The 21,616-nt window shown below is 39.6% G+C and overlaps 2 protein-coding genes across 3 annotated transcripts; one reads left to right on the forward strand and one right to left on the reverse strand.

Annotated features, from left to right (window-relative positions):
• Positions 1 to 9,432: 9,432 nt before the first annotated feature.
• LOC133725554 (1-phosphatidylinositol-3-phosphate 5-kinase FAB1B) lies at positions 9,433 to 18,402 on the forward strand. 2 transcript variants are annotated; one of them, XM_062152844.1, is made up of 12 exons: positions 9,433 to 9,573; positions 10,070 to 10,901; positions 11,146 to 11,871; positions 12,530 to 12,683; positions 12,788 to 13,132; positions 13,445 to 14,296; positions 14,383 to 14,714; positions 14,849 to 14,972; positions 15,046 to 15,216; positions 15,589 to 17,151; positions 17,306 to 17,572; positions 17,686 to 18,402. In XM_062152844.1, exons 2-12 carry the CDS (start codon positions 10,279 to 10,281, stop codon positions 18,010 to 18,012), a joined length of 5,484 nt encoding a protein of 1,827 aa, XP_062008828.1. In that variant the 5' UTR covers positions 9,433 to 9,573; positions 10,070 to 10,278; the 3' UTR covers positions 18,013 to 18,402. The 2 variants fall into 2 exon arrangements, with proteins under 2 accessions (XP_062008828.1, XP_062008827.1); XM_062152843.1 differs by lacking the exon at positions 9,433 to 9,573 and having other exon boundaries at positions 9,893 to 10,901.
• A 494-nt stretch (positions 18,403 to 18,896) lies between these two features.
• On the reverse strand, positions 18,897 to 19,921 carry LOC133725555 (uncharacterized). Its single transcript, XM_062152845.1, has 3 exons — positions 19,605 to 19,921; positions 19,276 to 19,400; positions 18,897 to 19,175 (listed from the first exon to the last, which is right to left on the reverse strand). The coding sequence occupies exons 1-3, from the start codon at positions 19,767 to 19,769 to the stop codon at positions 19,043 to 19,045; spliced, it is 423 nt and encodes a 140-aa protein (XP_062008829.1). The 5' UTR covers positions 19,770 to 19,921; the 3' UTR covers positions 18,897 to 19,042.
• Positions 19,922 to 21,616: the final 1,695 nt, after the last annotated feature.

Genomic DNA, 21,616 nt, shown 5'->3' on the forward strand with positions numbered 1-21,616 from the left:
AGCTTTCATTTGTGGGAGTGACGTCAATGAACCATTAGTATTATGCCATTGACCTTAACTTTCGCTGGTTTAACTTTTGTACACGGTTTTGCAAGAAGAAAATGAAAAATAAGTTTGAAAAAACGTCTTTGAATATTTCTGCATGATGTGAGTACAAATAAACCTGATATTTATATATCTTATTAATTGGTTGGAACTGGGTTGCTAACTTGCTATCAAAACATTTTAAGAGAGCTGCCATTTATTTGGACAAACATGTTGCGCCTGCTTTAATTTAATTCAACAATCATATGGTTGAAACAGACCAATCTCTCCCTCGAAGAGAAAAACACCCTTCACCATACAGTATAGTTTCCATTAATCACCTAAATCTGTTTCATTTCAAAACAGAAGAGCTTGCTGTTGTTGTGTAGAATGTAAGATAAACAGAGTCGTAACTTTTTTGCAATGGGCGAAAGTCTCATGGGGCAATGTCGCTAGGAGGTAGACGACTTTATGGGTAGCGAACATATATTAGATCGATGGTTTCCCAAAAATGGAAGTCGAAGTTTAATCCTCGAGCTTGCCAGTAGCATGGATATATAATAAGAGAAGAGAAATTCTATTAATATGCATTCCATATATCTATTCGATCCTTGTCCTCTCTACCTCACCAGTGTTTCGTTTAAACACTAAAATGACCACGATGCATGATCCATGAAGCTTGACATAGGAACATAAATGGTGTTCATATCAACATTTCCTTTGCTAGCATATTCACATTTTACAAAGGAGAATTTTATAGGGAGTGTTCATCTAGGCCCAAGAGTTTGTTTTTTAATTTTTTTTTTAATCAGTACGTATGTATGTATATTCTATTTCTATTGTTTTGGTGGTCAAAAGTCACCTTATACTAGTACGCACCTCAACACAACTTTGTACCATACATCATATGGTCGCAACTTTGTTCTGGTCTGCACTTCTCAAATCCCTTATCTGTCATAATCAAGTGGCGAGTTCCTTGCATTGTCAAATAGTCGCAACCTCTTAATGATATGATGAAAATAGTGTCACCGGATTTATCTACGGGTGGAAACATAGTGGGAAGTATAATAGTATTAGTAACTTATGGCTACGCGTGAGCAGTATCTTTCCACTTTCTAGTATGTAACCATAATTGTAAAGTAAATGGAGTAACTACCAATTCTTTACTATTTGGTGATTGTTAGAATACATAGAATTTGTTGAGACTCTTAATATTATTTCGGGACATTCTCTTGGTGCTTATTGTAACACGGAATTAAGGCATTATGTTCCTTATGTATTCAACAAATTCATTATTGATCAAGCTTGAGGGGACCCTTACTAGCCCCTCCAAAAAGAAAAGGAAAAAAAAAATCTGTAATGTTTCTACTTGGTATTACAACTAACAAAGAATGAACCCAGGAAATCTATACCTTTATATGAAGGTTAGAGTTTGAACATCTCTATTCTTCACTACTCCTTTCACATCCATCATAACCAAAGAAAATATGTCAAACCTTGGAAATGGTTATGGGCCTCTTTACCATCTATAAAGATCTCTGATGGATCATTAAAAAAAAAAAATCTTCAGTGGACAAAGAGATAAACAAATCAAGGCTTTAAATTGAATATAAGATTTGTTTTAGGAAAAAGGGATGCAGAGAACAACAGAGAGAATTGGTAGAATGAGTTGTGCTTTCATTGATAATAGGAGTCTCTTTATATAGATGATTGCAAGCATAGAATTAGAGTCTTACAAGGAAACATAATCGTACAATGATTTGGATATCTACGAAGATATCTCCGAGAATATCTGTAAGACTAACCCTATTATAACTCAGACAAGTAACTAGAGTTTGGGCCAGACACACAATCTAAGTGTCCTTAAACAAGATTCAAAATGTTAGCCAAAAAGGGCCAAATTACATTTTCTCTAATTAATATTATTCACCATGTTACAAAGGTGTCTCGATCTATTATAATCATTCCATGCCGAAACAAAGAACGATGTGACCACGGTCATCTTTAGTTGGTGTTCTGTGTCTTCCTTCTCATCATCTTGGTCAACTCCCCCCACTGTATCCATGATTCTCACCTATCTTTCTCTCTCTATAGTCTCCATGTACATAGATATGCAGTAAATAAAAAACTTTCTGAATACTACTGGGTTTGTGGATAAATTCTAGTTTTCCATGAAAAAGCATTTTTAGCTTTAACGAGATGATTGACATTGTTCATTGCCCATAGGATCCCATAGAAATCAACATCTGTACTATATTTTGCCACGGTTAAAATTTTTGCCATTTCAATTTTCACCAATATCTCAATATGTATTTGCATGTGACAGTATATACATACATGTTACAACAAAAAAAATAAAAAATAAAACAGCATGGACTGAGTCACCAAAATTGAGTATCAAGACAGAGGTAGGATCGATGAATGAAAATAATTTTTTTTTTCTTTTTCAAAAAAGAGGATAATTGATTGCGCTCTGTTTTTTCCTGGCTGATGATAAAAGTTGTTTTCATACCAAAAACGCACATTCTTAGTCTGAAACTTTGTTTGTGACAATGGAGCATCATTCAGAATACATGCATGCAATGTCAATCGATTTTTCATTGATCATGTTAACTGCAACTGGACGTACAGTCACATACATATTTAACCAAGTTGCATTGCCAATTTGTCAATTTCTAAGCAAGGAATAATTGTTCTTTCACATGATCTTTCTTATAATTAAAGAAAATTGAATTATCTTTTGAAGTTTGGAGAGAAATAACCTAGATTTGGAAGAAGAATAGCAGATCTTTTGACCTGAAGAAGAGAGTTTTGGGGCACGTCTTGCACATAAAACACGCTTAAGAGCATTTTGTAGTAATCAAATTTTATAAGACTAATAGTTATCATATGTGGAGTATCATTTTTTTTAATAGAAGAATTATCTGTATTGATGGCAAATTAGCCTTGATGATTACAATCAAAGTTTAGACCATCCATAATGCAATCTGGAGGCACATTACACCATATAGCACTATAAGTGTCTTCCAAAGCTAAACTTGCCAGTCTGTGAGCCACAGTGTTGCATGATCTTGGTGCGAAGGTGATTTGAATATTTGTTCCAGCCCTTAAGGCCGCCTGTGTATCATCAATAAGGGCCGCAAAACTCGAGTAGGTCATATCTCGGATTATCAATGTCCATGGTGGCTTCAAGGCAATATGTCTCTAGCACAACGTGCTGGTTGGGGAAAGACTGCAGGAATTTCAGTCCATGATTAATTGCCATCAATTCAACTTGCTTGGCAGCAGCTACATTGCAAACTGGAAGGGCAAAGGCTGCCCTGAAATTACCTTGAGCATCACGTAAAACTCCACCCATTCTACCTTTGGTACCTGGAAGGAAACTCCCATCAACATTGAGTTTCCACACATATCATTGCCAGCCGGTTTCCACTGTCTTTTGACTTTGGTTGTCTGCTGCACAGTTTGTCGGGCTGATCTAAATTCTTCCAACCACGATAGTGCGCCAAAGACAATGTCGGGCTGTGGCTGATTTGTTCCATGTCACAACATGTTATTCCTGTTTTTCCAAATGACCCAAAGAATCATCACAAACTTCTCGAAAGTATCTTGCTGCATATGGATGGCCTGCTCCAAGCACCAGTCCTTGAAATTCATGTGAGGGAGAGTAGTACTCTGCAAATTGAAAGGAGAAGCTTCAAGTATATTTTGCGCCACAGGGCAAATACAGAAAATGTGAGCATTATTTTCAAAGCGTGCTGGACATAATAAGCAATTTGTGTCTCCTTGTAGGCCTTTCCTAGTCAACGCTGCTTTAGTGGGGAGAAGGTCATTACAGGCCATCCACACACATATTTGGACTTTCCCTGGAACTTTTGCATGCCAAATCCGCTTCCAAAGTGGTTTGTAGGGATCGCCGTGAGATGTGGATGATAGCACAGAGCCAAGAACTTGTTCTCGTGCTATCCAATATGCAGATTTAACCATATAGAAACCTCTTTTTTCAGGTCTCTAGAACAGCCTATCTTCACAGTGTCTTCGAGCTAAGGGAATACAAAGTATTTTCTCAGCAATAGTAGAAGGAAAGACTTGCCTGATAAGAGATTCATTCCATCGTCTGGTCGCACTGTCAATTAGCTCTGATACTTTTTCCAAAGAGCAACTCTCGGGCTTGTGGATGAGATATTGAGCACAGTATGGAATCCATTTGTCGTTCCACATATTGATGTTGCTACCATTACCTATATGCCAAGCAACTCCAGCTTTTAATATAGGTTTGCCCTGCATTAAACTTCTCCAAGAATAGGACGGGTTGTCCCCCACTTCAGTATCCCAAAATGAAGTATAAGGATGGTAACAAGCCTTGAATATTTTGGCTATTAGAGATTCTGGATTTGTGACAAGCCTCCAACATTGTTTAGGGTTTAGCTAAATTATAAGCATAAATATTCTTAAAACCCATACCTCTTTCTTAGTTAGGCACATCCTTTCCCAACTTCTCCAATGGATTTTCTTTTTTTCCTCTGTGTCTCCCCAAATGAAAGATGCATGCACATAGTTGGTGAATGTCATCACACAATCCTTTAGGCAACAAGTAGCAGTTCATTGCGTACAATGGCATAGTTTGCGTCACCGCTTTGATGAGGGTTTCTTTACCAGCAGAGCTCAAAATCTTTGATTTCCAACTGATCAATTTCTTGGAGAGTTTCTCTTTAGTGTATGCGAAAATAGCAGTTTTGGATTTCCCAACCCTAAGTGGGAGCCCCAGATACTTGTCATGCTCCTTGACACACTTAACCTCCAGTATGCTGGCCAAAGTAAGCTGTCTTGACTGATCAACATTATTACTAAATGCAACACTACTCTTTTGAAAATTGACTTTCTGTCCCGAAGCTTTTTCATAAATATTAAGGAGAGTTCGGATTTGGACACATTCTTCCTCAGTGGCTGTCCCAAAAAGAAAGCTATCATCTGCAAATAATAAATGATGTAGTTTTGGTGCCTAAGGGGCCATTTGTAGTCCACTGATCAAATTCTCCTCCACTGCCTTTATGATTAATGTAGAAAGTCCTTCTGCACACAGAATGAACAAATAAGGTGATAATGGATCCCCCTGTCTAATGCCTCTGGTTGGGGGAAATTAGAGGAGATGTCTCTCCTTGGATCAAAATAGAATACTGCACGGAGGTAACACAAGTCATGATCATCTGCACCCACTGAGTCTGGAAGCCTAGTTTTCTAAGCATAGCTTCCAGAAAACTCCATTCAAGTTTATCATAGGCTTTGCTAATGTCTAACTTCAGTGAGGAAAAACCTGTTTCCTGATTCCTCAATTGGTGCATAAAGTGAGCAGTTTCTGTAGCGACAAGGGTGTTGTCGGAAATTAATCTCCCTGGGACATAGGCACTTTGTAATGGAGATATAATATTCGGGAGCCAAAATTTGAGCCTGATTGCCACAACCTTGGAACTAATTCTGCAAATGACATTACATAATGCAATAGGCCTAAAATGCACAGCTTCCTTAGGGTCTTTTATTTTTGGAATAAGGCATAAATATGTATAGTTGGACTCGCTCCACATCTCTCTAGTTGTGAGCCAGTTTGTAACAGCATTGTAGACATCAAAACTCACTATGTGCTAATACTTTTGATAAAACAAAGGAGTCATACCATCAGGGTCGGGACTTTTGGTGGAATGCATTTGGAAGAGAGCACTTTTGATCTCCTTGTCTGGATATGGTTTGGTGAGGGCCAAATTCATTCTATCCTTAACCTTTATCGGTGTTGCATTAATCACTGCAGCTAGGGCTGTATTGTCTGTGTTGTCAGAGGAGAAAACATTGGAGAAATATTGCATAAGGAGGCGCCTAATTTCAGCCGATTCACTCTGCCATATTCCACTTTCATCAGCTAGGCCTCTGATTGTGTTTCGAATTTTCCTGTTACTAGCTCTTCTATGGAAAAAAGCAGAATTACGATCTCCATCTTTCAGCCAAATTTCCCTCGAACGTTGTCTCCAATATCTTTCTTGCTGGGCTAGCAATCGACTCTGTTGGACGTGTAAAAGTCTCTGCTCCTCATATTGTTCCGGGGAATAGGGTTGACGCATAAGATCATAGAGTTTCTCCTGCACAACTCTTAACTCGACTTTCTACCTATCAAATTCAGTTGCATGCCAGCCCATTAATCTCTTTCCAGCATTTGTAATCTTCCTTCCTAGCTGCTGCAAGGCATTCCCGGTGGTTGGAGTAGCCCACTCTTGTGCAATGATATCATGGCAGCCCTTATTACCATGCCAAATTTCCTCAAAGCGAAACTGTCGTACCCCTTTGCTACGAACCACCTTGTCAGCATGCACTTCAATTAGCAGAGGACAGTGATCCGACTCACTAGGACTGAATGTGACAACTCTACTATACGGAAACCTAGCTCTCCATTGGGTCGATTGAAAACTCCGATCAAGCCGTTCTTTGGTGAACTTGTTGGACCACGTGAACCGACACCCTGTGAACCCCATATCAACAAGGCCACATGCTGCCATCGTGTATCGAAAGCGAGCCATGGCATGGGGGGAGCGAGGAGGGCCTCCAGACTTGTCCGCCGACGACATTACCTCATTGAAGTCGCCTGCCATGATCCAAGGTAATGCGCAGCCTTTCGCAGCGAGTTGGGTGATCAGATTCCAAGTCCTTTCTCTGTGGCTTCTGCTGGCAAAGCCATATATACTAGTAAAACGCCATAACTCTTCCCCTGGTTTTCCGATGTCCACATCAATATGGTGTGGTGAATACGTGCGTAGGTTCGCATGCGTTTCATCATTCCAAAGAAGCGCTAATCCTTGTACCCCATCTTGATGCTCAAAACAGATGCTTCCCTTAAAACCCAGCTTGCTTGTGAGTGTGAGCGAGTCTATCAGCCCCTTCCTCGCTAGGGTTTCACAGAGGAAAATGAGCGACGCTTTCTTGGCCTGCACGAGATCAATTAGGGTTTTTTGAGTTTCCGTATTGACAATGCCTCAACAATTCCAAATCAGAATATTTCCTTATTTCATCATGATCTGTGAAACTGGTTGCCGTCAGGTACACCTTACCGGTGGCGCACAGCAAGGACATACGGCGACACTTAGGGTTCTTTTTTTGAGAATAGAAAAACAATATCGTAAGATTAGTTAAAACAATATATGTGGAGTATTATAGAACTATCGTAAGATTAGTTAAAACAATATATAGCTAGGTGTAAAATATAATTGGACCTAATATTATCTACATTAAGTAAATAACAAACTGATTAAACTTATTACAATAAATGGGAAATATATGAATTATCTACCTAGACACCTAATGAGCTTTGGTATGTCACTCATATGGTTAGGAATCCATTTTGATAAAGATAAATATCTAATTAGTTGATATGATAATTATAGCATCTTTCAGAAATAACTCATTGGCTAGAATCAATGATTCTTTTATGGGAAGACCTATCTAGCTTGTATATATAGGTGCTTGAAGTCCCTATTTACTATGTGACAAAACATTCAGTCCTGCCCCATAGAGAGGAGTTAAACACATAGTTGAGTAGAAGATTTCTTGCGTGTGGCTGCTTGAAGTTTTGGAGCTCGGATTATTTGTGTTGAATAGCTGTGTTGTTGCTACTGCTTTTGAAGGAATGGCTGTTGTGCATGAAGCAGGTGATGCATCTCCTCTTGTTGTATTCTAGTTCATATTGTATTGATCATTTGGGTGTGTTATGCATTTTGTGAAACGATCTTGGTTTGCTCATTAAGTTAACACTAGGCTCACTGAATACAGTACTTTTATCTAACCAAATCTTATGATTGATAACATTCCTCTCCTATCCGCAATCATTTAGCAAAAAAAAAAAAAAAGATTTCTTTTTAAAGAGAAGTAATTAGATCTCAACATTGAGTTCCATCATATTCCATGTATGTAGAACAAATAATCAAAATAATAAAGATAGATTATTCATCTCTTACCCTTTGAGTAGTGTAAACTATTCAACTCTTACCGTTTATGTAAAATACGCTTCGAGACCGTGACAAGTAAGCATGCGCAGCCTTTAGCCGCTGACTTCGTTTAAGGGTCATTGTTATTTTTGGATTTTCTCTTTTCAATCTTTTCCTTTCATCCATTTTTTGACGAGATACAACGATAGAAAAACTTAGAATATGTCATTTTCAAAAAAATAATAGAATTCTTTACTTGTGTTATACAGTGAGATAATATTGACTTATTGAACGCTGAACTGATGATTTCCATTGTTCATCCAACCAAATCACATGATTAATGACATTCCTTAAAACAAAGACAAGAAAATCAGATCTCAATGCTGATCGACTTCATCAATCATATTCCATTTATCTAGTATTTAGTAGTCGTTGCCAACAGAAAACAGCTAATTAGTGTAAAAATGATAGACTATTCACCTCTTATCCTTGAGCAGTGTGGACTAAGAATCTAAACACAGAAAATCAAAATTATTATAATCAATATTCTTTTGAATTTCTCATTGTTTAAGTGGGAAAGAATCTTATCAAATATATTATACGATGATTACATATTTCCAGCTAATAAGAAAATAAATCCCCAGAAATAGATAAACCTCACTAACACAGCAAAATATATGTAATCCAGCTAATAAGAAAATAAATTCCCAGAAATAGATAAACATCACTAACACAGCAAATAAACAACTAACCCAATACTTAATTCCACATTCGAAACTGTGGAAAAACACTTAACATAAACAATTTCTTGCCCATTAAATTAGTTATCGCCTACCGGTTCGGGTTGAGTAGGATCAACGTCAATGGGCCGCTGACGCGGGTTTACGTACGACGCGAATTTACCAAATTGCACACTTGTCAGTTGCCAGTCCAAGTCATGACTTACCGCACAAGCAAAAAAAAAAAAGGCAGAGAATCCATTATCCATGTCCCTCCTCGAACATAACGGAGGGCAATATCGGAATTTGAGAGCGAAAACTGGGATTTGACTTGCGGGTCAGTTTTGTCCGTTGGTGATGATGTGACGTCGTTTTGGTTATTTCCGGAATAGAAAAAGAAAAAAAAACGCAGCCACGTTTCTAGGAGGCGTCTCCATCACCCCAAAAAGAAAAAAGGGAATTTCGAAAAAAGAAAACAAAAACAGAATTAAAAAAAAAAAAAGAAAAAAGAAAAGTTATTATGATAATTTAATTTACTGAATCAATCAATTTTGATGATGTTGAGGGTTTTCATATATAACAGATTCGTGTTCTTGTTCTTGATTCTTGGTCAATGTGTTTGTTCTTGTGTCAAATTGATTTCGTAGTGAGAGAAAATGGTAGCCGCTACATTGTGAATGGGTGGAGGAAGGAAAACGACGAGCTGGTGATTGAGAATTGAAGCGTTGAAATTCTGGGGGGTGGGGTGGGGGGGGGGGGGGCGAATCGGGGAGGTGTTTTTTTTCGCTGGCTTTTTTCTGTTCCGACCCGACCCGACCCGACCCGTTTCGTTGTATCCTGTTACGGGTTCGTCTTGGGTTTTACTGGTAAGTTTTTTTTTTTTATTATTCGAATATGTAAGGATTCTTTGGTTGTTAGTAGCAGAGTTTGATTGTGTTTTGATATATATATATATATGTGTGTACGAAAGAATGTGTTTTGTTTTGTTTTTTTGTTTGGGGTTGAAATTGGGTTTACTTGGGGAAGGGGAGAGGGGGTTTGTTTTGGAACGTTTGGTATGTTTGTGGGTGAGAGTTTGATGAAAATAACGCGTGGGAGTGATGAAAGACAGATGGGTTTGAGTTGGGTCATGCAAAGAATGATGCTTTATTCTCATTGGTAGTTGTTGGGGCTCAACTTGTGGGTTTTTTTCTTTCAGCTTCTGGGTCTCTAAATATACTGTTCTTGTTTCTGTCCCCCCCTTTGCTCAAGATTATGTTTTTGAAGTGGTTCTTGGAATTCAAGAGGGTTTTATTATTTAAGTCAGAAGTTAAGGGGGAAGTAGAGTCTTGGTTTTAACTCGGGTTTCTCTATTGGTTCCAGGTTCTGATGAAGAATTTGTCTCTTGAATTCCAATTGCGGCCTTGATGATTTCAGAAACTGGTGTTGCATTTTTGTTGAAGTGCTGATCAGAAGCTTCAGTGGTTGAATTTTTTTCGTTTCTGTCTTTGGGGTGAGTTTCCATCTAGAGTGTGGCTTTGTAACTTGTCAGTCTGGCAAATGAACAGGACAGCAGAGTATCTTGTTTGTCGATGGCTGCCCCCAATAAGTTTTTTTCTCAGTTTATTTCCATGGTGAAATCATGGATCCCTTGGCGATCTGAGCCGGCTAATGTTTCGAGGGATTTTTGGATGCCTGATGATAGCTGTAGGGTATGTTATGAGTGTGATGCACAGTTCACTGTATTTAACCGTAAACATCATTGTAGACTTTGTGGACGAGTTTTCTGTGCCAAGTGTACAGAAAACTCAATTCCTGCCCCCTCTGGTGACTCAAGGATAGATCGGGAAGAGAGGGAAAGGATTCGTGTCTGCAATTTTTGTTACAAGCAACATCAGCAAGGCATAGCTGCTACTCCTGATAATGGAACACAGATTGCTATTCTAGATCTTAGTACCTCACCATCAGAAACAAGTTTTACTAGCTTTAAGTCATGCGGCACTGGTAACAGCAGTAGCTTCACTATTAACTCAATCCCGTACTCAACTGGGCCATACCAACGACTTCAAAACAGTTCTGGTCTTAGCCCCTGTCAATCATCTCCCATGAAAACAAGCTCAGAAAAGCACAGCAAATATGCCTCCTGGAGGACCAATGATTTTGTTGCAGATATAGGGGATTCATCTCCAAATCATTATGAGATTTCAACAACCAGGTTTATATCTCTTTTGTGCTTGATGTTGGATTCACCAGGACATTTTGTTCACATATGCTTACTCTTTCTGTTTGGTATAATATCTGCTCTTTGCATTCTAGCTAATGATGATCCCATATCCCCCAAAATACATATAAGAAGATAACAATTAATTAAAAAAAATTCTGTCATTTAAACTTGGAAACTGCAATACTATGTAGTGGTATTTGCAGCTACTGACTGCTTGTTTATTCTGTGGCATCAGGAGTGATGACGACGATGTTGACTATGGGACATATCAGTCAGATTCTAAGAATTATTCTCAAGTCAATGATTACTATGGTCATGTTGAGTTTTATGAGATGAGCAATCATGATGAATCACATCAGGTGCAACTTGATGGTGAAAACATTGATGCAAAGCATTTAAGCAGCTCCCCGTTACTTCACAGTTTTAACTCACAGGGTTCGGATCCACCACTTGAAAAGAAAGAAGATGAACATGATATGGGTGATGAATGTGCTTCCTCTTTATGTTCTGCAGGGGATGTTGACATAGAACCTGTGGATTTTGAGAACAATGCCCTTCTTTGGCTTCCCCCTGAACCAGAAGATGAAGAAGATGAAAGGGAAACTGTTCTTCTTGATGACGACGATGATGGTGATGCTGCAGGAGAGTGGGGAACCTTACGCACATCAAGCAGTTTTGGCAGCGGGGAGTCTCGCAATAGGGATCGATCAGGTGAGGAGCATAAGAAGGTGATGAAGAATGTGGTTGATGGGCACTTTAGAGCTTTGGTAGCTCAGCTATTGCAGGTTGAGAACCTCCCTGTAGGCCAGGAAGGTGAAAATGAAAGTTGGTTGGAGATCATTACGTATCTGTCTTGGGAGGCTGCTACACTGTTAAAGCCAGATATGAGCAAAGGTGGAGGGATGGATCCTGGTGGTTATGTAAAAGTAAAATGCATAGCTTCTGGACGTCCCTCTGACAGGTATATGGAGCACTATAATTTATTTGTTATCAGTCCTATTGTTGTACACTATTACTACACAATACTGATCTGATGGTTGAATATTGTGCAAGGATAATTAAAAAATACTAGGGGACATAAAAACAGCCAACTGTACTATCCCAAATTAAAATGGCATAGTTTCGAGTTTGCAAAAACATACATAGATAATTCTCTAACCAAATATAAAAGGGCCCAGTGTAGCTTTAGCATGAACACCTGACCCATCAATCTCTACTTCTTCCTTTAAGCTTAATGAAAAAATTTAGTTCTTTGAAGTGAACTTTGCTCTTATTAGTCATGACATGCACATTTTAACAATGGTTACACTAGTAATGTAATAATCTTACAAATAATAACCTTGTTGTAGACCTGTAATGTTTCTGTTTTAGATTATATCTACTTAGATTATCTTGATGAATTTAAAGTTTTATTTTTTATCTTCATAGGAAGAAAAGGAAAACCTTCGGTTACCAATAATGTTTGTGTTTGTTTTTTTTTTCTTTTTTCTTTTTGTGTGTTATTTGTGAGAACTTATAGCTGCAGTGCTGCCTTGAATCAAAGAAGAAAAATTATTATTGCTTTAGGATCCTGTATGTAACTTTTTTGTTTACTAAGATTTTGATTGCTTTGCTTTTAGTATGGTGGTCAAAGGAGTTGTCTGTAAGAAAAATGTGGCTCATCGACGAATGGCATCTAAAATGGAGAAACCTCGGTTCATGATTCTTGGTGGTGCTCTTGAGTACCAGCGAGTTTCGAACCTATTGTCAAGTTTTGATACTCTTTTACAGCAGGTTGTGATTATGTAGTCTCTTCTCTTATATGTTACTGATGGTTTTCTAGCATATTTATAGATATTTTTGATTAATGGTCTTTATGCGCTTAAATGTTTATGTAGGAGATGGACCATTTAAAGATGGCAGTAGCAAAGATCGAAGCACACCACCCTGATGTCCTTCTGGTGGAGAAATCTGTTTCTCGATATGCTCAGGAATATCTTCTTGCAAAAGACATATCACTTGTTCTTAATATCAAGAGGCCACTTTTAGAGCGTATGGCTCGCTGCACAGGTGCTCAAATAGTTCCATCTATCGATCATCTCTCTTCACAAAAGTTGGGCTACTGTGAGACATTTCATGTGGAGAAGTTTCTGGAAGATCTTGGTTCTGCTGGCCAGGGTGGGAAGAAACTGGTGAAGACATTGATGTATTTTGAAGGCTGCCCAAAACCATTGGGTTGTACTGTAAGTCTTCAAAACTAACTATGATAGGGGTAATGGATAGTAAAATAGAAGTTCAAAAAGCTAATAACATGGTTGTAAGCATCCACAAAGATTATGGCTATGAGTTGCTTTGGTTCTTTACGGGTACTGGTTGTTTTGCAGATTAGTTTATTATCATCCACATAATTGCTACCGTAGGCTAACTCCCAGGCAGGACCTAATTACTAAGTTTGTGATAACATACATCGTGGAAAGTTTAACTAGTTTATAATGCATTTCCGGTATTTCTGCTGTGAAGTATTCATAATAGCTATGTTTTATCTGTCATTCCAGATTTTACTCAGAGGTGCCAATGGGGATGAGTTGAAGAAAGTGAAGCATGTGATTCAGTATGGGGTTTTTGCAGCATATCACTTGGCTTTGGAGACATCCTTCCTTGCTGATGAAGGTGCCTCTCTGCCTGAACTCCCATTCCAGTCTCCAATTACTGTGGCACTTCCTGATAAACCATCAAGTATTGAGAGGTCCATCTCAACAGTACCTGGTTTTAGAATTGGTGCCAACGAAAAGTCTGTGGGAGCTCAACCTCAGAGTGAACCACGAAGAGCCAACAGTGTCCCGATTACAGATTTTGACTCTGCAATTAAGAGTAGACCACCATGTTTACTAACTGGTCGTAGCTCTCTACCTGTTCGTCCGACTTCAAGTTCCACAAATTCTACTGGTTTACACTCTGCCCCACCTGGGAACAGTGTTACTTTTCATATCGCTGATAATCAAAATGAAATGGGCTCTAAAGATTCTTGGGTGGTGGAAACTTCTGCAACCAAACCTGGCTCTGATATTATGTCTAATCATCTTACTGCAAATAGCATAGGATCTTCAGAGGCCCTGGGACAAGGTATCTTCTCCGATACCCAAAATGATCCAAGTGTAAATCAGCTAGGTAGTTCAGACAATCCAATGCTGCATCAAGATGGTCAAACCCATGCTGCAGATGCAGGAACTATGAATGAAGAGTTCCCTCCGTCACCTGCTGACCATCAGAGCATTTTAGTTTCCTTGTCATCTCGATGCGTGTGGAAGGGGACTGTCTGTGAGAGGTCACATCTGTTCCGAATTAAATACTACGGAAGTTTTGATAAACCTTTAGGACGGTTTTTGCGAGACCATTTATTTGATCAGGTGAATTTCTATTCAAATTTATTTTTATTATTGGTATACAACTGTCCAATATAACTTGAAACTGAAATTCACTTACTATATGCCAGACCTATCAATGCCATTCTTGCGAGATGCCATCAGAGGCACATGTTCATTGTTATACTCACCGACAGGGTACACTCACTATATCTGTTAAGAGGCTGCCAGAAATTTTCTTACCAGGTGAAAGGGAAGGGAAGATCTGGATGTGGCACAGATGTTTGAGGTGTCCAAGGATCAGTGGATTTCCTCCAGCTACTCGGAGAATAGTGATGTCTGATGCTGCATGGGGTTTGTCATTTGGGAAGTTTTTGGAGCTCAGTTTTTCAAACCACGCGGCTGCAAGCAGGGTGGCGAGCTGTGGCCATTCCTTACATAGAGATTGTCTTCGTTTCTATGGGTAATTTCTTCTGCTCCCAGATTTTGCATTTGTTATGACATACAATATGATGGATGAATCACTTGGCTGATGTTAGCGGCCCACTTTTATCAATTCTCTTTAAATAAACAACCTCCGTGTGTATACTCTTGCAGATTTGGGAAAATGGTTGCTTGCTTTCGGTATGCATCGATTGATGTTCATTCTGTCTACCTTCCACCCTCCAAACTGGACTTCATTTCCGAGAAGCAGGAGTGGATACAAAAAGAAACTAATGAGGTACCATGGTCACATTTCTGGATCTTTTAGGATTGTATTTACTATTGACTTATGTTTTATCTTGTTATATTAGGTTGTTGCCCGAGCAGAGCTTCTTTTCTCTGAAGTACTTAATGCTCTTAGTCAAATTTCGGAGAAAAGATCTGGTTCAGGGTCAATTACTAGTGGCATTGTAACAGCTGAATCCAGACACCAAATAGTGGAACTGGAAGGAATGTTACAGAAGGAGAAGGTGGAATTTGAGGTGAGGCCTTCAATTCATGTGTTACTTTTGGATTAACCAGAGATAGTAGTGTATCTATGTAGTTCCTTTTGTAACCCTTTTCCATCTTCTAGCTCCTTAGGTTACAAATGACAAAAATATCTTTGGTTTGTCACAAATTTTTCTGGTCACTTTAATGAATTAGTGTCTTGGTTTGATGTTTACATTTACACGAATATAGCCTTGGCCATGAACATGAGATACTAAAAGCAGTGAATGTACTGCATGGTACCAAGTTGCAGTTCGAATCCGACTATATATGGACCGAAAAAGAAAGAAGACAGTCTTTATTTATGAAAAAAGGTTTTCAGTTTCTATATTTGGTTTCTCATGTTTCTCTTGACGTACTTTCAGGAGTTACTTCAGAAAACTTTGAAGAGAGAACCTAAGAAGGGCCAACCTGTTAACGACATTCTGGAGATCAATCGATTGCGGAGGCAGTTGTTTTTTCAATCTTATATGTGGGACCACCGCTTGGTTTATGCAGCCAGTTTAGATAACAAGAGCTTCCAGGATAGTTTAGATAACAAGAGCTTCCAGGATAGTTTGAGCAGCTCAATTCCAGCTGAGGATAAACCCATGGCTACTAATGAAAAGCTTGCTGAGATGGATGTAGAAATGAAGCCAGGAAAAGGCTATAATAGTTGTGATTCTTTTCTGGTGGATGCAATGCTTAGTGACGGCTTTGACCACAAGGGAGGCTTTACTAGCGCTGCTATCAATGCAGACATGGTTCATGGAGAGGACATGAGTGATGATTTGAATAAGGAAAAAGGTCAAGCTAATCTCCCTACTAGCACAAGTGTCGGTGCTCAATCTGATCCTTTGACACCAAGGACAGCTCTTCGTAGGGTCCTATCTGATGGTCAGCGTCCTCTCATGCTGAATTTGTCAGATACCCTTGACACTGCATGGACCGGTGAAAATCTCATTGGAGTTGCGATAGCAAAGGAGAACATGTGTCCAGTTCCTGACTTGGCCGTAGAAAATTCTTCAAATGCCTCTCCGGCAGAGGGATTAAATTTAGACCATGCAGAAGCCCAAAATGGGACCAAAGCTGCCCATTATGTGTCACCTGCATTGTCGACCAAGGGGTCTGAGAATATGGAAGACACAGTAAGCTGGTTAAAAATGCCCTTTTTGAACTTCTACCGTTCACTAAATAAGAACTTTTTATCTGCTGCTCAGAAGTTTGATACACTTGGTGGGTACAATCCAGTCTATGTGTCATCCTTTCGGGAGTTGGAACTGGAAGGTGGTGCTAGGCTGCTCTTGCCTGTGGGTGAAAACGATACTGTTGTCCCTGTATATGATGATGAGCCCACAAGTCTTATAGCCTATGCCCTTGTTTCATCAGATTATCAGTTACAAACCAGTGATGAGGGGGAAAGAGCAAAAGACAGTGGGGATATTATGGCCGCAGTATCTTTTACTGATTCAGTCATTATGCATCCAGATGATGACACTGTGTCTGAAACTCATAGAAGTCTTGGGTCTACTGAGGAGAGCATACTATCAATGTCTGGATCTCGTGGCTCCCTGGGTTTGGATCCACTTTTATATACAAAGGCTTTGCATGCAAGAGTGTCTTTTGGAGATGATGGCCCTCTTGGTAAGGTTAAGTACTCTGTCACATGTTATTATGCAAAGCGTTTTGAAGCCTTAAGGAAGATGTGTTGTCCCTCTGAGCTTGATTTTGTAAGATCCCTAAGTCGTTGTAAAAAGTGGGGAGCCCAAGGAGGTAAGAGCAATGTCTTTTTTGCAAAAACCTTGGATGACCGGTTTATCATCAAACAAGTCACCAAGACAGAGCTGGAATCTTTCATTAAATTTGCTCCTGCATATTTCAAGTACCTCTCTGAGTCAATTAGCACAGGAAGTCCAACCTGCCTGGCAAAAATTCTGGGGATATATCAGGTACCCACAAGCTCCAAGCCATTCTAGGCAAAGAAACCTGGCAACTTGCAGTAACAATTATTTTCTACTACTGCTAATAAATAATGATTCCTTATATTGCTGTATTACCTACATTATGTTTTGTTGATATGCTCTGTGTTGGATTTATTGGAAGGTTATGTCAAAGCATGTTAAGGGAGGCAAAGAAACAAAGATGGATGTTTTGATTATGGAGAATCTTCTGTTTGGAAGGACTGTAACACGACTCTATGATCTCAAAGGATCTTCGCGGTCAAGGTATAATCCTGATTCTAGTGGGAGTAACAAGGTTCTGCTGGATCAGAACTTGATTGAAGCAATGCCAACATCTCCAATCTTCGTGGGAAACAAGGCAAAGCGGCTGTTGGAGAGAGCTGTCTGGAATGATACCGCTTTCCTTGCCGTAAGTTCTGAAACTCTCTTCTGTGTGTGTGAGCATTTTTCTGATAAGAGGATCTTGTATTGCATTGTTACCCATTGTAATCTGTATCTATGTTCTTACCTGTGGTGATGCAGTCAATTGATGTGATGGATTATTCACTACTGGTCGGGGTGGATGAAGAGAAGCATGAGCTAGTACTTGGGATCATTGATTTCATGAGGCAGTATACATGGGATAAGCACCTTGAAACGTGGGTTAAAGCTTCAGGAATCCTTGGTGGGCCAAAGAATGCGTCTCCGACCGTAATTTCACCAAAGCAATACAAAAAAAGGTTCAGGAAGGCCATGACAACCTATTTTCTGATGGTTCCAGATCAGTGGTCTCCTCCATCTATTGTTCCAAGTACATCCCAGTCTGATATCGGTGAAGAGAATGCACACGGTAGTGCCTCGGTTGAATGATACTGTGAGTTAGTCCATTTGTACATTTTTTTTGAAGGAGGATCACTTGTACATTTAAGCATGTGGTTCGGGTATTTGACCCTGCTGCATGATTATTTTTGTCATTCCTTTTTCTTTTTCTTATATCCCAATTCTTTTGTATAGCAGTGTTTTTTGTATTTTCTCATTACAAGAGAAATTCATGATTATTTGATAGAAGATGCAGAAGAAGGCTGTTGAAGCCATGGATTTTTCTGTTGGGGGTATAGTATTAGATGACCTCTCCATGAAAAATCCTTTTAGGAATACGGTTTGATGTATTTAGCACCACAAAATTTATACAGTGAATCCTTTAGTCCTGTATATCTGTAAATGAGATTGATTTTAATTTTCAGTGCCATCTACTTGTCTCTCTCTCTCTCTCTCTCTATCTGGATTATGTCCATCAGTCCATGAATCTAAAACCAAATGGTGTGTGGTCTGCAAAAGTAGACCTGCTGTTCTAGTCTACATGATTGTTCATAACTTGGCATAAATAAATGAGACTAGTTCTAGTCAAAGTCCTGAAAACCCAAGCATAGGACTTGGTCAAAGAACCCCAAAAGTAGAAGTGGACTTTTTCATATTTACTTGCTGGATATGTAAAGCTTCTGTGAATTCAGTATATTCTGTTGCACTGAGCAATCAGAGGACCCAATCTGCATAGTACTTTTAAGCATACCTGATGTTCAAGTCGGCTCTGTGTTTGCCAAATAGTAGAGAACTGATTCTGAAAAAAGACCCTTCTGTTTTGGATTAGCAATTTGACCGAATTTTTTTTTTTTTTTTTTGGAATATGAAAACCGATGAATATAATTGTTTCAAGAAAGGCAAAGCAGAGTGCAGAAGCATTGGAAATTGATCTGTACGTACAAATTGTGGTGAACGAATGTACTTCAAAGACACTGCAATATTCGTGCATGACATTCACTTCTATGATTAAAGGAAGGATTTGTCTTTCTTTATACATGTTACATACTATATATATAGATTGACAAGAGCTGGAAGCTGATTAGTGGAGAGTGTTGAAGCCATTGCAGTTGATTCCCTCTTGCAGGACACCACCTTTCTCAGCCTTGACTAATTCTGTGTCTGTCATGAAGTTAAACCACCTCTGTTGAAGAAGATCAAGGATCTCGGCATCTCTGGAAAGTTAACACAAATATCAATCAGATGTGTCTTACCATACTAGGTGAATTAAATGTTTCCATGCTTCTTCCTTTTTGTTGGATTGTGTTTTTGTACCTTGATTGATTAACTATTCTTTGATTCTGGTGGTGATATCGAGGGCCTTCATCGTATCCTTCGCAAATAATCTCCCCTCTGGCATCTTTGTAGCAGATTATTCCGTTGGAGCGATCCTCGAAAACCTGTACAGAAAACCAATCATGACTTCATCAAGAAATGTTTGTTGAACTAATCTCAGTTCACCCCATTAACTCTTTCAGAAAAGAAAAGTTGGTGGTCTTCTTCATCTGCTGTATATTTTTTCGCAGGTACAATTCATGATTATTGTACATATGATAAAAAAAAAATAAAGATAGAGGACTGAGAAGAACAAGAAGAATATAAACCTTTTCTCTAAAGCAAGATCTGATCTTGAGCACTGCAGATGTTCTTTTCTTGAGCACTGTGACTTGAGAAGTGTGTTTAAGCCTCAAAACTGAGCTGAAAGGCTTTATAGCAGGACCAGATTTTAGGATTGAGAAACAAGGAGGAAGAGAACAAGTAACAGCCATTAGAACAAGAGGAAAAGGATGAAGAACAGGTACTGGATTTTTAGGTGGGGGCTTGTGGATCAATTGCTTAACCAGAAATAGGTATGTTACTTGCAAGTCACCATTTGTTTATTTTGTTGGGTGGGAGCCTCTAGTTATGCAGGATTTCAAGTGCACAGATTGATTATATAAAAAAGAAGGGAGGAGAAAATATTCAATTATTGATGGGGTTCTGTCTTTATCGTATAGTGCATCATTATATTATTTAAGCATACAACTCTGGGAGGACCTACTTTGCTTATCTCCTACCTGTTGAGGCCGGTGAAACCCAAGTCAAGAGTGTTCGTTGATGCTGCCTTCTTCACCATCATTAGTTGGTGGGTCTTTTCATGACTTCATCTTAAGCCACGAAAATGAAATTACTAGGAATTATTACTTTCCAGGATATAAATCTTTTAACTTGTTTTGAAGTAATTAGTTGCATGAAGTGATACTTGCAATAACAATTCATGATGATGTTTTGTAAGGTTAGTTGAAATTTGATAGATTTGAAAACAATAGAAAAACTTCATACTTAATGAAGCTAAATGATCAGTGGGGCAAGATCACACGAAAAAAAACGAAAACAACCAAACCCTGAAAAAAACTTTTCTCTCTGCGAACGAAAAAAAACTTTTTCTCTCTTCTCGTCCGGCGGCGCGCCCTTACGGTGCCGTCGTCGGACGGGCCCTATTTATCCAGATTGGGTCTTCTATGAGGCTTAGAATCTTCGATCGTTGCCATCTCGATCTATTTGGGGTGGTTGCGGTGGCTGGTACTGTGTTGAGGAAACGGAAGGTGGCGGCGGCTAGCGTGTCTTGGTTGGTTGCCCGGTGGTCCGGTTGGAGGATTGGGTTGGTGTCGCAAGGTCTGAGGCCGGCAGGTGGTGACGAGCTTTTGTCGGTTTGGCTGGGATCCTTTGGAATCCAATCGGACCGGAATTGTTCGATCTGGTTTGGGTCTATGAGATCCGAGATGGGGAGGGGATGGACTGGGAGTGGCAGGGATGGTGGTACGATGGTGGCGGTGGTCCGGCGGAGTAGGTTTTCGTTGGAGGGGCTGGGATCCTTTGGAGTCCGATCGGATCGGAGTGACCTGATCCGGTTTGGGTCCATGGGATCCGAGATGGGGAGGGGATGGATGTGGGTTGGTGGCGCTCTTCGATGGCGTGACAGGGATGGTGATACGATGGTGGCGGCTGTCCTGTGGCGGTCCGGCGTAGTGGGCAGTTGCTCAGAGGTGGCCATGCTGGGCTTGGACCATGATTGGCTGGTGGTTGCTGCACTTCCTGTTTCTTTGGCAGAGGCTTGGGTTTGGGCCCTCGTATTGGGCCCGGCCTGGGCTGGTTTATGTTATTTCTATTTCAGTTTTATTTGTTTTAATTGGCTAGTATTGTCGCGCCTTTGGCGTGTAATAAGTCCCTGCATGTATTTTGTAGGGTTCGTCGGGCTAACTGCCTGTGTATGCACTCAGAGTGCCTTGTCTGCTCTAGGTAGGCGGCGAGCTCCTTGCTTTGTCAAATAGTCGCTACCTCCTAGTGGCAGGGTGAGACTAAGTGTCGTCGGATTTATTTTTCGACGGCAACATAATAGGAAAGCTGTGCTAAAGCGGGTACTTATGCTATGTTGTAATCGGGTTACATATCGAGTTATCTTTCCACAATGTCACTGCTATGTTAAAGCAAATGGAGTAGCTAATTGTGCACTCTTTGCTAGTTGGTGCTTGTTAGAATACAAGTCTCATGTAGAGATTTATGATATTATTTCAGAAAATACTCTAGATGCTTATTGTAATCAGGGGTTTAGGCTCATTGTCCCCCCATTGTATTC

This window comes from Rosa rugosa, chromosome 1, assembly GCF_958449725.1.
Source record: "Rosa rugosa chromosome 1, drRosRugo1.1, whole genome shotgun sequence".
Classification (NCBI taxonomy): Eukaryota; Viridiplantae; Streptophyta; class Magnoliopsida; order Rosales; family Rosaceae; genus Rosa; species Rosa rugosa.

What these genes read in the sequence shown, in the direction of transcription:
- LOC133725554 (XM_062152844.1), top strand. Translation starts at nt 10,279, where the DNA reads ATGGCTGCCCCCAATAAGTTTTTTTCTCAGTTTATTTCCATGGTGAAA. An exon ending in TCTGGACGTCCCTCTGACAG is followed by an intron (nt 11,872 to 12,529) that starts GTATATGGAGCA and finishes CTTTGCTTTTAG; the next exon opens with TATGGTGGTCAAAGGAGTTG. An exon ending in AGGAGAAGGTGGAATTTGAG is followed by an intron (nt 15,217 to 15,588) that starts GTGAGGCCTTCA and finishes ACGTACTTTCAG; the next exon opens with GAGTTACTTCAGAAAACTTT.
- LOC133725555 (XM_062152845.1), bottom strand. Translation starts at nt 19,769, where the DNA reads ATGGCTGTTACTTGTTCTCTTCCTCCTTGTTTCTCAATCCTAAAATCT. An exon ending in GATCTTGCTTTAGAGAAAAG is followed by an intron (nt 19,401 to 19,604) that starts GTTTATATTCTT and finishes TTTTCTGTACAG; the next exon opens with GTTTTCGAGGATCGCTCCAA. An exon ending in AGAATAGTTAATCAATCAAG is followed by an intron (nt 19,176 to 19,275) that starts GTACAAAAACAC and finishes TTAACTTTCCAG; the next exon opens with AGATGCCGAGATCCTTGATC.